This window comes from Pezoporus occidentalis, unplaced genomic scaffold, assembly GCF_034315485.1.
Source record: "Pezoporus occidentalis ecotype Australia unplaced genomic scaffold, CSIRO_AGI_Poc_V1 ctg29, whole genome shotgun sequence".
NCBI classification, from domain to species: Eukaryota; Metazoa; Chordata; class Aves; order Psittaciformes; family Psittacidae; genus Pezoporus; species Pezoporus occidentalis.
The window spans coordinates 3679621-3694594 of NW_026914829.1; the positions used below are offsets into that span (position 1 = coordinate 3679621).

Sequence of the window (14974 nt, forward strand, 5' to 3'; positions counted from 1 at the left end):
AAAAAGGTCAGCCTTGGCAAGCATTGCTTAATTATGTTGGTTACTATTCATGTCCTTCTGATTAATTAAGTAGTTTTCTTCTGTTTTCTTTCTAAATGAAAATCTGAATAACTCTCCAACAGTAGAAGCACTTTTATAAAGATTAACATATTTTTGTAATTTCTAAGAATAGTTTTAACACACAAGAAATATGGAATGCAAACCACCTCCTTAGCCAAACTATGTGGAAAAATCTTATTATAAGTACTATGACTTCAGATATATATGGGAACTTAACACAAGTTGACTCCAACGTGCTTTTAATTGTGCTCATTCGACTACTGGACCAAGACAGCTTTTGACATATTTTCTTTTTGTCTTGATTGTTCTATTGAGAAAAAAAAAAAAATGGACTTGCATTTAAAAAGCTAATACCTTGCTCTTACGTCAAATATTTTAGAACGTTCACATTTATAATTCTCCTAGGAAAATGTTTTAGAGAATTTCAGTGAAAGTCGAAACTAGAAACTTAGATGAACATTACTTCAAGGCTGCATGCACCTGCAGTAGGATCAAAGCTGCATGTTACAGCAGTTAGCCAATTTTAGATAATCAAATATACTCCAACAAAAGACAAGGCACTTCGCAGTTTTTGTTCCGTTGATAAAAAGGAACATGAGAAACAGTCTGTAGTTTTTTCGAACTAGAAGAGGTCCGAGTACAGTTTTGTTCTTGCAAAGGCCAACTTATGCAGAAAGATCTCAGAGAAGATGGTGATAGTTGGGGAAAACAGACATCAGAGGGCAAGCTAGCGAGGCAGAAACTTAAAAACACGGAGAAGAAACTACACAGGATCTAGCCATGGCTGACCTAGCCAGAAAGAACGAGGGCAGACTCCGATACGTGGCAGCAGAAGGGGCCGCGGCACCGGTCGGAAGCCACCCGAAGGGGCGGTCACCCCTACGCTCCCTGTCTGCAAAAGGCTCCCAGCCCTTCCCGCCCCATCGCCTGCGCAGTCCGGCCTGGCCTGCGGCTGGGCACAGCCCGCGGCCCTCTGGGGCACGCCGAGGCCCCGACGCTCGTTTTCAGGCTTGTTCACGATTAGTCAGCGCAGCTCCACAGAGAAACCCTTTCCCCAGGGGAAAGCAACGCCACGGGGTCAGGCTGGAGACTGACCCACCCTGAGGGCCGGACGCTCCCAGGGTAAAGACTGGGCGGGAAGGAGGCAAGTGACAGCCCAGCCGAGAGGGACCGGGCGAAGGACCTCAGGGATCAGCAAGGGCCTGCCCGCTCCAGCCCGGCGGCTCCCCTCTGCCCCTCGCACAGCGTACAAGCCGGTACCTTTCAGGACGGGCTCCATTCGCCGCGCGGCGCAACACAACACCAAGATTCCGGAACCCGCCACAGTTTAAATCCACCTCCACACCGAGCCAGGCCTGCGCGCTGCATTAGGCTCCATCGGCGCGCCTGCGCGCTGCAGCAGGGTTCAGTCGCGCCTGCGTGTTGTTCCCGGGCGCGGGGTAGGTGCCGAGAGGGTGGGTTTAGTGGTGTTTGTGTGGTCCCGGCGTGTGTGTGAGTCTGTGGCAGGGCTGGATGTGTGAGGGATGTAGATCCGGTGTTGTTGGTGCCGTGGTTGTAGAAGTCGGGGACTCAAAGTAGTTCTGCCCGCCTGGAGTCTCCGAATCCTGTGTGCAGTTCTGGGCCCCTCAGTGCAAGAAGGACATTGAGGTGCTGGAGCATGTCCATAGAAGGGCAATAAAACTGGTGAAGGGTCTGGAGAACAAGTCTTAAGAGGAGCATCTGAGGGAACTGGAGTTGTTTAGTCTGGAGAAGAGAAGGCTCAAGGGGGACCTTACTGCTCTCTACCACTGCCTGAAAGGAGGTTGTAGTGAGGTGGGGGTTGGTCTCTCAAGTAATAAGTGATAGGACAAGAGGAAATGGCCTCAAGCTGTGCCGGGGGGGTTTACATTGGATATTAGTAAAACTTTCTTCACAGAGAGGGTGATGAAACATTGGAAGAGGTTTCCCAGGGAAGTGGTGGAATCACTGCCCTTAGAAGTCTTCATAAACCGTGTAGATGAGTCCATCAATGAAATGGTTTAGTGGTGGATTTGGCAGTCCTGGGTTAATGGTTTGATGATCTTAAAGGTCTTTTCCAACATGGTCGATTCTATGATTCTGGTTGGTTTTTTTGCAAATAGGTGTGCTCCATCCAGAGAGCTCCAGCCAAGCCTAGCTCTGGGGGAAGTCCAGGGCATCCCAAACATAGCTGAAAATGTTTTGAAAAGGTAGACAATAAGTGAGTTGTCTCTGTTCATCATGAGAAGTTCTCAGGAGGCTTCTAGTTTGTAGGAAGGTGTGTCAGCACCAATGTCTTCTGAACTCTGGTGGCTCAAAGTGCAGTGTTGAAGTGAAAAAAATAACAGAGAAAACCAAGCAAGCTGGGATTAGGGAATGGGCATGGCCAAGCAGTATTCACAGAAGCACCCACAATTACTTGAGGGCAACTCTACCATTAACTGTAGTATGTTCACCCTTGCATGAAGTGGCTCTAGGGCTGGAAGGCTGGAGTGTAGCAAATGTGCTTCCCTAGGAAAAATTATATAATGAATAATAAAATAATAGAATTGATGAGTATAAGGAGATTTACAATCATAAAGTAAGTGCATTTTTTTTTAAAGAAAAATGATGCTTCACAGCTTTATTACGCAACTCGGCTCAGAAGCACTAGCACTGCTATAAGGTTGTATAAGTTGGTGCTGTTCTGAAATCTTTGATGTGAAATCCTTGTCTCTTCATCTGAAAAATAATGCAGTAGAAATGGAAAAAAACATAGAGATACAAAACAAGGGTACTGCTTGATTTCCATATAAGTATCTATTTAGACAAAGACTCATTAGCTTGGAAAAGGAATGGTGAAAGGCAGATGTACTAGAGGTCTCTAAAATTGTGAACACATGGAGGCGGACATAGAGCAGTGTGTTCTCAATGAGAATTAGCAGGCACCAAATGAAACTAGAAGATGGGGTGTTCTTGGAAGAGGTGTTTCCACATTGTGCCTCATCAGGCCGTGGAAGTGTGTTCAGAGTGTTGGCTGGTTTCTGGAAGTAAATTCAGCAAATTAGTGAATTCCATTTTGGGTCTATTAGAGGTGTACAAAACCACTTTTACCTCAGTAAAGCTCTGAATTGCAGATTGCTGGACTCTGAGAAGGTGTAGCAAACGCTCTGGGATTTTCTTTTAATCCTTTTTTCCGTCACCTCCCACTGGAAAAACAGTGTTGACATAGAAAGGATTTGGTGTGGTCCACTATGCCAAAAACTTAAATCTTGAGCCCTAGGAATTTACCAAGCAGATGGCTATACCAGTGCTGTTTAAGGTATCTTTAGTATATAATATTTTAGTATTGATACAATTTATTTCATTTCCAGAGCATTAAATGCAACCCTAGGTCTATGGCATGTGTTGAGCACAAGCTCTTTGGTCCTCTTGTCTTCTGAACCTGCAGCAGACTTCCTTTCACTTATGTATTTATTATGTGAATAAAGTAGCCAGTCAATCTATGTATATATGTTTGTGTATGGTTATCCTTTGTACTTCTTACAGAACTCTCTAATAAGCAATAATGAAATATTTTTACAAAGGTTCTCAATCACTGCTCAAGGAAAAGGGAGTCTAGTCTTCATGCAGTGTCTATGAAGGTTGGTCTGAAGGCAATTCCAGAAGTGGAGGCAGGGAGGGTCAAATGTGTGCTGTCAGAGAAATTCACTTCTCAGTGCTGTTGGAGATAATCTCCTGTGCAGTGAGAGCTCTCTGGTGTGTGTGGATACAGAAATAACATAAAAGAGGCAGCATTTAACCTTTAAAACTCTGGCCCAACTTAAATTAGTGGAAGTCTTGTCCCTGAGTTAGTACTTAGATTCAGAACCATTTCTAAATTAGTGATTATGGGTAGAATAAGTAGCTGTGACTTTTCAGTGGAGGTTGGAAACCCACGTAATAAAACTGGGGTGTTCAGGAGATTAGCAAGCAGATCAAATTCTGTTAAGCATGTGTAAATAACATTGGTTCAAAATTGGGTACACCCACACAAGCTCTTTGGCTTGGGATGGGATAGGAAACTGTGTAATGTGAGATAGCTAAGGTAGTACCACAATAAGAAAACATGGTACTACCTTCACCATATCTGTGAACATGATGTTTTTCTGAATAGTTTCAAGCTGTGTCAGTGGGATAGTTCAGCTCAATCCGCATGACCAAAGCTGACACAAACAACAGGCTCCTACAGCCAGTAGTTTTAATGAAATTAAAATCTTGTGAGAAGGAAATTTCAGAATAATTTAAATGCATTAATCTGTAGGTATGTGAACAGGCATACTAGTTAATCTGGGATACAAGTCTGAAGACTTTCAGTAGAAGAAACACAGGCTGTGTTTGAGCTGTTAACTGAAAAGTAGTAGCAGGTTTTATAGACTCTAAAGGAAAGTATGGGGAAACGTACAATTATACCTGTGTGTTCTGATCTTACATGGGTAGAGACAATGGAGAATTGTAGCTTCAAGATGGTGGTGCAACTCATTATTGGAGTAGACTGGGACTAGTAATGAGAACTGAACTTGGGATACCCACCTTTTTATTACAGAGACAGATATATACAACACCAAAAATATCTCATGGATTTACAGTTTTGATCTCACAGTTACTTCAAGTTTTACAAGAATTTCATTCTTGCATGGTGATAAAACTTCAAAATTCCACTGGTAGTTAATAGCTGTCTGATTTTATGCCAGTATTGTCTTGCTGTCAGTTCCTCCTTATTGTTTATCATCCTGTTGTACTTACAGAAAGCAGCAATATATTTTTACAGCTGCTATTTTACCAGTTTGAATACATCAAGCTGTTTTAGCTTTTGTGGCATAATGAAATCCTGAAAATGACAGCAAATGAGGTGGAAGTAATGTAAGTGCCCTCTTAATAGGCTTGTTTGGCTTGATGATGCAGAATTTCATGGTGTCTATAAAGCTAGGAATAGAGCATAAAGTCTGTTAGGCTGACATGGTTTCTGTACAGTGAGTATTTGCTGGGATGTACAGGCTATAGAATACTGCACTGGGAAGAAAGAGTTTTACAGGTTACATTATGTTGAAAAAAGGAAGGACCATTGAGAGTTATATTTCAGTTGATCTCCTGATCAAAAAGAAGTAATAGTTCCAAAGTAAAAGTCCTATGAACACCTGAATGTTTCCTAGGCATCCAAACAGTCTTGAAAAACTGAAAAACCCCCACAACCCTACAACACAGTAATTTTCCAAAATTAAATAAAATAAGGAGCTGTATTCTCAAGTATTTATTTGGTAATTCAAAAGATTCCCTTAACTGACTTATACAAATTTGGAAGGATCTTTGGGGTGATATTTTGTGAGGCTGTAACACACAGACAAGGTTAATAATGCAGCAGAATTGGAAAAAACAATAGAATATTAATGTTAATAAAGCCTCTGTTGAGGCCGTCTGCAAATTTCATATGCACACACTTACTTTATTTCCAAGGTCATAATTCAAATATTAAGTAAGATGGGATCTTAACTGGTTTTAAGACTTAACTGGGTCTTAACTGCTCATTCAGGATCTCCATTAGAATCTTTAGTTTTTCCACTGCTGTATCCCATCTTATCCCCGTCTACCTTCCCCACATTGGACTTCTTGAACAAACCCCTTCGACATATACAGTAATAACATATTTCAGATGGTTAATTAAAGCAACATGGGTTTGGTCTTTGTCACCTTTGTCTAGCAAACTATTATCTTATAGAAAAGAGGTATATGCTAGCATGATACAAAGTATCTTGTTACATGCAGTTGTCAGGTTTTGTCTTTTCCCTAAGCCATACATTGCCCCTAAATGCTTTTTCCTTTCTCCTGTCCTATTCAACAAAGTTGTTCCTGAGCAGTTAGCACCAGGAACACAACTTTGAGCCCGAGAATGGCCATCTCCAGCTGGTTAGAACTGAATTTTGATGACACACGGTGGAATTACAGGGCAGGAAACCATCTGAAATTGGTACTAATATAGCTCGAAATTGGGGCCACACTAGTGAGACTCATACTGCCATTTTTCATACCACATTGTAATCTGACACTCATGCTGGCAGTAGTTTGTGTTGAACTGTTGTAAATAAGGTATCGGAGTCATGCCTCAGTAGTCTTGAAGACATTCTAGTCTCATTGCTTCTTCACAAGCAGAATGCCTCCTGAGATTGCCAACAGTGGCTTGTTTGTTTTCCTTTTTTCCACCTTTGACTGATGCTTAAATGAGCATGTTTTAGCTTTCCACTTCTGCTCCACAGAACAATGAAAGCTTTTCTGTTTTGCAGAGTAATTCAGTCAACAAAAACAGACAAGAGGAAATTCTTATCTCATATTTTCCCTGTTTATTTTAATATACATTGTGTAGAGTATTAGTATATATTAGTAAAACAAGCAAAAAACTTAGGTTTTTCAACAGCCATTATGAGCAGTATTGGGGAAAAAAAGTTGCATGAGCTTGTTAGATGGATGTGTATTTATCATTGTCAAAAACATTTACTGATAGTCTCACTCCTTATTTGGAATGGAATGTGGAAAAATTATGAGGGACATTTATTTCTTATTGTAAGGAAAGTGTAATATTATGGATCATGTAGTCTTACAAAATTGTTAAATATTCTCGGCAGTGAGATTACTTTGTTCATTTTCCAAAGCTGATGTTCATGATCAAGAAAATAACATGAAGTAAGTATGAGACCTTCAGGAAAGGAAAAAACAGTTTGTTTTGTTTTGTTTTTTCTTTCAGTTGAGTCAGTGACACCAATTTTATTTTCTCTTTCTATCCTGAAATTTAAGAAATCATCCCCCTTTTTTTTAGGTTCACAGCTAATTTGCTGACACAGCGCTAGCTTTATTTTGAGTTTGTGAAACACTGATAATAGGATAGACACCTGCTCTTGTTAAGTTTTAACTCACCCAGTAAGATCATGTCTTTGACATGCTATGACCCCAAAGGCCTATCACGAAAGAAAAACAGAGCACCATGCTGAAAAATAACAGCCCATAGTGTGATTGGAGAGCACATCTCAACAACATGCTAATAAGCAGGTGTCCGTGTTGTCCATGCTGGAGCAGAAGGCTTATGCATCTGCCCTCTGAAACAGTCAAATGTAGTGGGATATAAAAAAATGGTGTACAGAATGATGAGTGGCCTAGAGAGGGCGACTGGGGGGGAGGGGGGAGGGGGGGGGGTGTGTGTTCACTTTCTCTTCCCTAAAAAGAAGTAGGGGCATAGAAAGGCATCAGCAGAAGGCAGATTCATAACAAAAAGCGGGTTTTCCATGCAAGAGGAATCAAAACTGTGGAACTGGCAGCCAGGAGTTGTAGATTACAGAGGTGCTCACAGAATCTAGATGGAGGCTGGAAGGAAAATATGCTGGGGACTACTAAATATATCACAACTATGCCTAGTTCAGGAAATCCTGAAGCTGTAAATAGCTTGGGACTCTATCTGAGACAGATTACTGGGTGTCCTGGTTTCACCTGGGATAGAGAAAATTTTCTTCCCAGCAGCTGGCAGAGTGGTGTGGTTTTGGCTTTAGTCTGAGAATAATGTTGATAACACACTGATGTTTTAGTTGTTGCTCAGTACCGCTTACCCTGGTCAAAGACTTTTCAGTCTCTCATGCTCTGCAAGTGAGGAGGGGCACAAGGAATTGGAAGGGATCAGAGACAGGACCCCTCACCCAAACTAGCCAAAGGGCTATTCCATACCACAGTACATCATGCCCAATATATAAACTGGGGACAGTTGTCTAGGAGGGGCCGACTGCTGCTTAGGTCAGGCTGGGCAGCAGTCAGCAGGTGGTGAGCAAAAAGGAATTTAAAAAAAAAAACAATTCCTTTTTGTTATCTCCCTTTTCATTACACACACACATTTATCAAACTGTTCTTATCTCAATCCGTGGGTTTTACCTTTTTCTGATTCTCCTTCCCATCCTACTGAGAAGGGTAGTGAGCTGGTGGCTGCATAGTACTTAGTTGCTAGCTGGGGTTAAACCACAAAACTGGGTTAGGTAAACTGTCACTCAGAAGACATATTTTTATGATTCTTAAGTTCCAATTTGTGAAAGCCTTGATGCTGTAAGAAAGGAATCTATGAACTTTGTGCATGATTCTGTGTGTGGCTCAGTGTTCCTGAGTGTAACACTGCCATTCGGAGTGACCTGAATTGGTCAATGGGAACCTCATTAAATTCAACAAGTTTATACCCAAATGCCTACACCTGAGCAGGAAGGACTTCTGGCAGTAACACAATCCAGTTTGGGTTCTTCCTGTATAAGCAAGTCATGGGTAAACAGGAGTAAGTTCAGTGAAGGGCCATCAGGATGGCTGGAGCATGTGTCCTTTGAGGAGAGACTGAGGGAGCTGGGCAGCCAAGCAATGGAGCAGGTTTCCCAGAGAGGTCGTGGAACATCAGTTCTTGGGATAGAATGTCCAAAGACCTAGAAGGCAAAGGTTAGGGGTGACCTCATTGCACTCTACAACTTCCTCAAGTTGGGCAGTGGGAAGGGGAAGTGCTGATCTCTTCTCTCTGGTGACAAGCAATAGGACATTTAGAAATGAAGTTGTGTCAGGGGGAAAGGGTCTTCATGGAGAGGGTGGTCAGTCACTGGAACAGAGTCCCCAGGGAAGTGGTTGTGGCACCAAGCCTGCCAAGAGTTGAAGGAACATCTGGAGACATTCTTATTCATATGGTTTATTTCTGGGTAGCAAGGAGCAGGGAGTTGGACTCAGTGATTCTTATTGGTCCCTTCCAACTTGGGCTGTTTTATGATTCTATGAACAGATCACTCTGGGGAATGCTGTCTTCATGGAGCGCATAGTTTTTAGTGCAAAATTTATAAAACCTGTTGATAAAGTTCTCATTATCTAATGCCTTTTTGTGCTGTATGTTCTGATAAAATGATTGATATGGAAAGTTGGTGGACTTTTGATATTTTTTTCCTTTGGTTTTTGTGTGGGGGCTTTTTGGGGTCCCTTCCTTCCTTCTTCCCTTCCTCCCTTCCTCCCTCCCTCCCTCCCTCCCTCCCTTCTTTTTTTTGATTGTGCTTGTCCCTTTTGCTCCCCTCCTCTTCAAATACAGTTACATAGAATCTAGATATAGCTGCAAAAAGGTTTTTTTTTTTGCATGCATCTAGTTCTGCTTAGTTAACCTGTTATCACAGTAGCTGGATGGAAGAAGTGCAACAGAGCTAAGTGTAACTCTAAGTACTGTTACATGTGCAAGCCAACTACAGGCAAACAGCAAAAGAACAAATGACAAATCTTCAATAAACGTCCATTTATGTTCAAGTAGAGCAAGCCCATACATCATCTGATTTCAGTCATCAGGGATCCAACTAATCTTTTATGCAATTCTAGTGAAGCCAGTAATGAATATGGACCATCTAATAGTGAATGGAATAAAATTCAGAAATGGATTATAAGGAAAAACGTAAATGGTGATGGGAGACTTGGGAGCACTAAAGATTAACCCATTTGCTTTTCATCTTTTTGAAGCTGGATTCAGTTTCTGTTTCAGCAAGGCAGAAGATAGAGTCTATTCGGATCACCAGAATACACCAAAACCTATCAGAAGAGAAAGCAAATTTGTCAGACTGTTCCAAACATAATGAAACAAGGTAAAAGGGTGTTCCCTGTTTAAGAGTGATCGGTGTCATTATGTAATGCTTGCAGAACACTTACAGGAATTATATTTATTATGATGGTGTTTCTACCCTGTGAGCTACAGGTACATAGATGATTTATTAGGGTTTGCAGCATGAACAGTATTTGTTATGCAGTTATCCAATGGATGTGAAAATTTCAAGTAGAAGAGAGATCTTCTGGCAAAGCTGTAGAGATCCACAGACCTGATTACAGGACTGTTATTTGACTTTTGTAAGTCAGCCCAAAGTTTTAAAGCAAATGTTTTGGACAAAGTTCAAGAATGAGGTATTTTTGAAACGGCTATTTTGGCTATCTAGCTACTTTAGTTTTTGTATTCAGTTCTGATACATGTGTAACACAAAGCTAGACACCATGGAACGAAAAGATTACTTTGTTCTTGCTGTATCATGTGAACTTGCTACACATATGTTACATTGCCATATGCCTGTTGGTAAAGTTGAGAAGTTACTCTTTCATGAAGCCCAGCGCGACCCAGCATTTCTGAAACTGATTTCTGTTCATCTAGTTGAATTTTTCATATCATTTTTTATTGGCTAGAAATGACAGCTGGGGACTCATGAGGATATGGCTAGCAGTAAAATCACTTTGGGCATGAGTAGTAGGCTCAAGACCCAGGATTACACTTTCTATAATTTTTGGTGCCTAATTTTCAGTGTGGTACTGTCGTGGTTTGTGGTACTCACTTCCCCCCCTTTCTTGCCCTCCCCCTGCTGTAGAACACGGGTTTAAGAACAGTTTAGTAACTAAGGTATAACACAAATCACTGCTGCTACCACCAATGATAATAATGATAAAGGAAATAACAAGGGAAGAGAATACATCATCTCACCACCAGCCGACCGATAACTCGCCCCCCCAGGCCCAACCAAGCTCCGACCGATACCTCCTCCAAAGGCATGACGTGCTGTGGTATGGAATACCTCTTTGGTCAGTTTGGGTCAGGTGTCCTGTCTCTGCTTCCTCCTGGCTCCCCTCCTCCCTGGCAGAGCATGAGGCTCACAAACTGAAAGTCAAAACACTGCACTGCACCAGCTACTGCTACTGCTGAACCCAGGACAGGTACTATGTAGAACATTGTTGTTAAGGTACAGGCCTACAGAAAGGTCACTATGGAATTCATCTGTTAATTTACAGCACAGAACCTTGTCCAATAACTGCCAAAAAGGATCTGTTCTTACCTACAACCAAGTGAATGATTGATTACGCTTTCTTACCAATGGGTGAGAAAATATTTACAAGAGGCAAAGTATGTACATAAATTGCTACAATGGAATGACAAATTCATTGGATGTTTATGGCCTATGTTAACTTTTTTTATCTTGTTAAGTTGCTGATAGTCTTAGAAAATATCATCTGCCTTCCTCTGAAACAATACCCTTCCCCTGAAACAAGACTTGTAAAGAAGTTCAGATTGAGCATCTGAAACTGTTAATTAGTTTGGAAAAATTAGGCCTAAGCCTAACATTCTCAGAAATGGCAGAATGTTGCAGCAAAGAGATACTTCTTTGTACTGTCATGTAGGACTTGCAGATAGCAGCAAAATTGTGTCAGACAAAAAAGGAAGTGAATATATTATTAGGCAAAAGTTGCATCACTATACTTGCTCAAATAAAAAGTAGTATATAAAACCTCAAATGGGATTGTAAAAAGATTCATACTCTAAGAGTATACTCTGTGAGGTGGAATTCATCTGCTTTGCCTTCCTGTTGGAACAGGGAGGTTCTTACTGGCAATATATGGAGTTATAAAAAGGATTTCAATGTCTTTTGAAGCTGAGGAAGGCACAAAGTGTTCATACAGACAGAAACTTCAGGAGAAGCAAAACTCAGGAGAAACAACGAGTAAGGTCTATGTCTTTTTCTCTCCCTATGAGGGGAGAACTTTGGATCCAGTAGGTATATGACTATTAGAATCATGGGCAAAATATTACTGGGATGATGCATGCTTTCCAACAGTTTAACAAGTTTACTACAAATTAGGCTTATTGTAATTCTCAGTATGGTGAATGTCAGGGGCATTTTGAACTTCACAGCAACCCCAGGGATAACATTTGGCTCCTCTTGCTTTAAATGCAGGGACCACATGTAGTCAGACACATAATTTTCACACAGTTTATCTGTTATGAAATATCTTTGAAGGTGAAACAGACTTCAGAAATTATCCTTTCTATACACAGATAGTAATACTATTGTTGCTTGCTGTCCTCTCTTAGTAGCAGTAAGCTGTTATTTGTTCTTCATGTGTTATTGGCTGTGTTCAGGCTGAAGGTAATGTCTTCTTCTCCAAGACCCAATTTTTTGGCACAATGTTATTTCATTTTAGTGATCTGATTGAGATCAAGCGGGAGGGACTAGAAGGAGCTCTTGTGGTTGAGAAACTTCTTAAGTGTGCTTCGTTGTTGAAGACCTTATATTATGAACTCCAGCCTCATTTTTGACAGCTGAGTTATACATAGCTTCTCTTCTTTGCATTATTCAGCAGTAATCCTTGCTTTTCCCAGACTGTGACCCTATGTTGTATGGGAAAAAAAATCCAGGACTTTATTAATATCTGCCCTCTCAGAGGAAAAAGGAAAAACATGTCCTTCTCCCAGACCTGTCTGTGATCGTAACATCAGGATCACTACACCCAAGCTATGAAGCCAGGATATGGCATGTATTTCATCAAAAGTTATGCTTGATTGGTGAAAACAGGAAATGTACATAATTGGGGAGGGGGGAAGACATGCAGGGGGGAAGCAAGAATCAAGAAAAAAGCTTCTGCTAGTAAAACAAGCATATTGAGTCATGGAAAATTAGATTACATCCGTCACATCACAAGAAAGGATCCACTAGAAGATAATCTTTACATGAATCAAAGCTGATTGATGATTCTTCTCTTCTTCACAAAGAGAAAATTATGAACATCATTAATCTGAAATGTTGCAGAGAAAGCAGTATCTTATTTTTTAAAAGCTATTCTTACATACTTTTCAACTTCGGTCAAGTTTCAGAAGTCAACCAGAAACTAAAAAGGAAACACAGCTAGCAATTTTTGCAATAGTTTTATTTTACAACATAGGTAAAAGCATTGCTTCTGCTCCCCTGCTCTGAAAGTAGGCTATCTGACCAAGAGATAAAGATGTTATTTACTAAATACAAGGGTAACCAAAGTGATTCATAGATAATGACCTAAGGGTTTCATTTCTGAATACAAAGCGGTACCAACAAGCTAGTGTGTGGGGAGTTCATGTAAACATTTTTACTTTTTAATGTGAGGAACCTGCAATGATGTGTTTTGAGGAAATGCATCTGTTTTCTTAGTCTGTTTTAATCATTCCTACTTCCCTGTAGCATAAGAATGCTGTAAGAATTCATTAGTTAATGTTTGTTCATTGCTTTTTTCCTAGGTGCCCTTATGTCCTGTTATACTCAGCAGAAACATTTCAACTTGTTTCATTGTTCAAGAGGCTATAATTTATTGTGATAAAATGGTGCAGCCCTGCTGTTTTGACCAGGAGGTCAGTCTGAACGAAGTAAACAGGATGGAGTTGTATGTATTCTTTAAGGAGGCAGTGTTTTCTTCTCATCAACAGTATTTGCAACAGAGAAAGAGCAATAAGAGAGAGCAAGATGATTTCAGGGAAATGAGAGAGTAGCTGGGGAGGAACGTGGCTGAGGTCCAGGTAAGACTGTAAGGAAGCAAGTCTTTGGCAGTGACTGCTGGCTACTACACTTCTACATGAACATTAAAAAAAAATCCCCCAAATGTTAGGGAAAAATAAAAATATTACTAGAATCATCAGCCATGTACTACACTTACTAAATTAGCCAACTACATTTGCAAAGCAAAACCAGTACTTACTGACTGCATGAGTTCTCATCTAAATTCCTAAGATACAAAGGAGAGAAAAAAGCACTTTTCTCAGTGCTGGAAATGAAAAGTGTTAAATTGCATGTGCTAATATCGCCTGGCACAACCAATGATGTTCTTGATACTTCCTGTCCGCCAGCAATACCACCTCTCTGTCTCTCCTGAAAGAGATCAGTCTCTGACTCACTGTAGTGGCTACTATAGGTCTAAACCAAATCTTTCCTTAAACAAACATTGTAGCAGTAAGCCAAGCTAACAAGAGAATTTGTACAGACCATAAACCACCCCCACCCCCAAACCCAGATATCAACCAAAAATTTTAGTGTTACTCTCCGAGTAGAGCTGGCTATCACCCATTGCCAGAATACTGAGTGTACTTTCCTCTGGCACACTGCCATAACACCTCCCTTGCTGGTCTTTTGACCTCTTTTGATTATTGTCTTGCCTTTTCCCTCCTGAAAAACAAGTGAGAGGAGAAAAAAAAAAAAAAAGAAGCAAAAAGAAGCCTGGAAACTCAAATTTGGACCAGGAGCAGCAGCTGCAGCAGCACCAGTTCCTCTTCAAATTCCTGCCCTACTTCTCCAGCAGCTGGAAGGGGAAGATGTGGGAGGGAGGAGGTCAGTTCTAGAGCACTCATTCTCCTTGCCAAGGCTGCTTCTATGGAACCAAGGGTAAATATCAGTTTGCAGCAGACTGCATCATGTAAACAAAAAGTAAGACAGTTGTGATAAGCATACCAATAGTTTAGGCAGAAAATTTGCACCCTAGGGCCAGCTCAACACTAGGCTCTTTCTGTTCTTTCATAGTTCGCCTGGAGTGACAACTCTTCTCCTCAAAGCAAATGTAACCCTGGTGCCATGGCATGAACCTGCTGCCCACAGAGTGGGCTTGAACTTGTTTCTAGTGTCTACAGCATTTCTGAGTGCTTGTGATCTGTACTGTAGTCTCTTACTACAACAAGGTTGATACGCTTTCCTCAACTTGGTAGTAGATGTGGAATTAGTGAACAATTTGAGATACATGGCACAATTCTTACCTTTCACTGTGAATAAAGACTGGGGAATGGGGAAAAAACGAGACATTACTATACTGGACTTTGCTTCTCTCTAGATAGAGCTTTCTTGGGGCTCAGACTTTCTCAACTTTCCCCACACATTGACTTCTTTTTTTTCATATGCTAACACAATGTGGTCAGTGCAGTTGGTGAAACGCAGCAGCATCTGGAACAGTGAGGTGAAACAGCTAATTTGTGTAGTACAGACAAAAAAGAGTTGACAAAGCAAAAGGAAGGGTTTGCTGCATCTTACAGATATCTGTGGAAGACTGTGCTTTACAAGGGTGCCCACTCTTTGGATTTAAATCAGAAGTTCAAAGGAATTGCTGC

The 14974-nt window shown here is 41.0% G+C and overlaps 2 protein-coding genes across 6 annotated transcripts in view; one reads left to right on the forward strand and one right to left on the reverse strand.

Moving 5' to 3' along the window:
* The window catches only part of MCPH1 (microcephalin 1), a 128730-nt gene extending 127284 nt beyond the window's left edge, over nucleotides 1-1446 (reverse strand). For 4 of the 5 annotated variants that reach the window (XM_062626254.1, XM_062626253.1, XM_062626256.1 and 1 more), the window contains exon 1: nucleotides 1321-1446. In XM_062626254.1, the coding sequence (XP_062482238.1) occupies nucleotides 1321-1339 (19 nt within the window). In that variant the 5' untranslated portion in view covers nucleotides 1340-1446. The remainder of the gene's footprint in view (nucleotides 1-1320) is intronic. The other variant, XM_062626255.1, reaches the window with a different exon arrangement.
* LOC134167506 (ribonuclease HI-like) overlaps nucleotides 1-14974 on the forward strand; it is a 403706-nt gene that overhangs the window by 3168 nt on the left and 385564 nt on the right. The window lies entirely within an intron of this gene.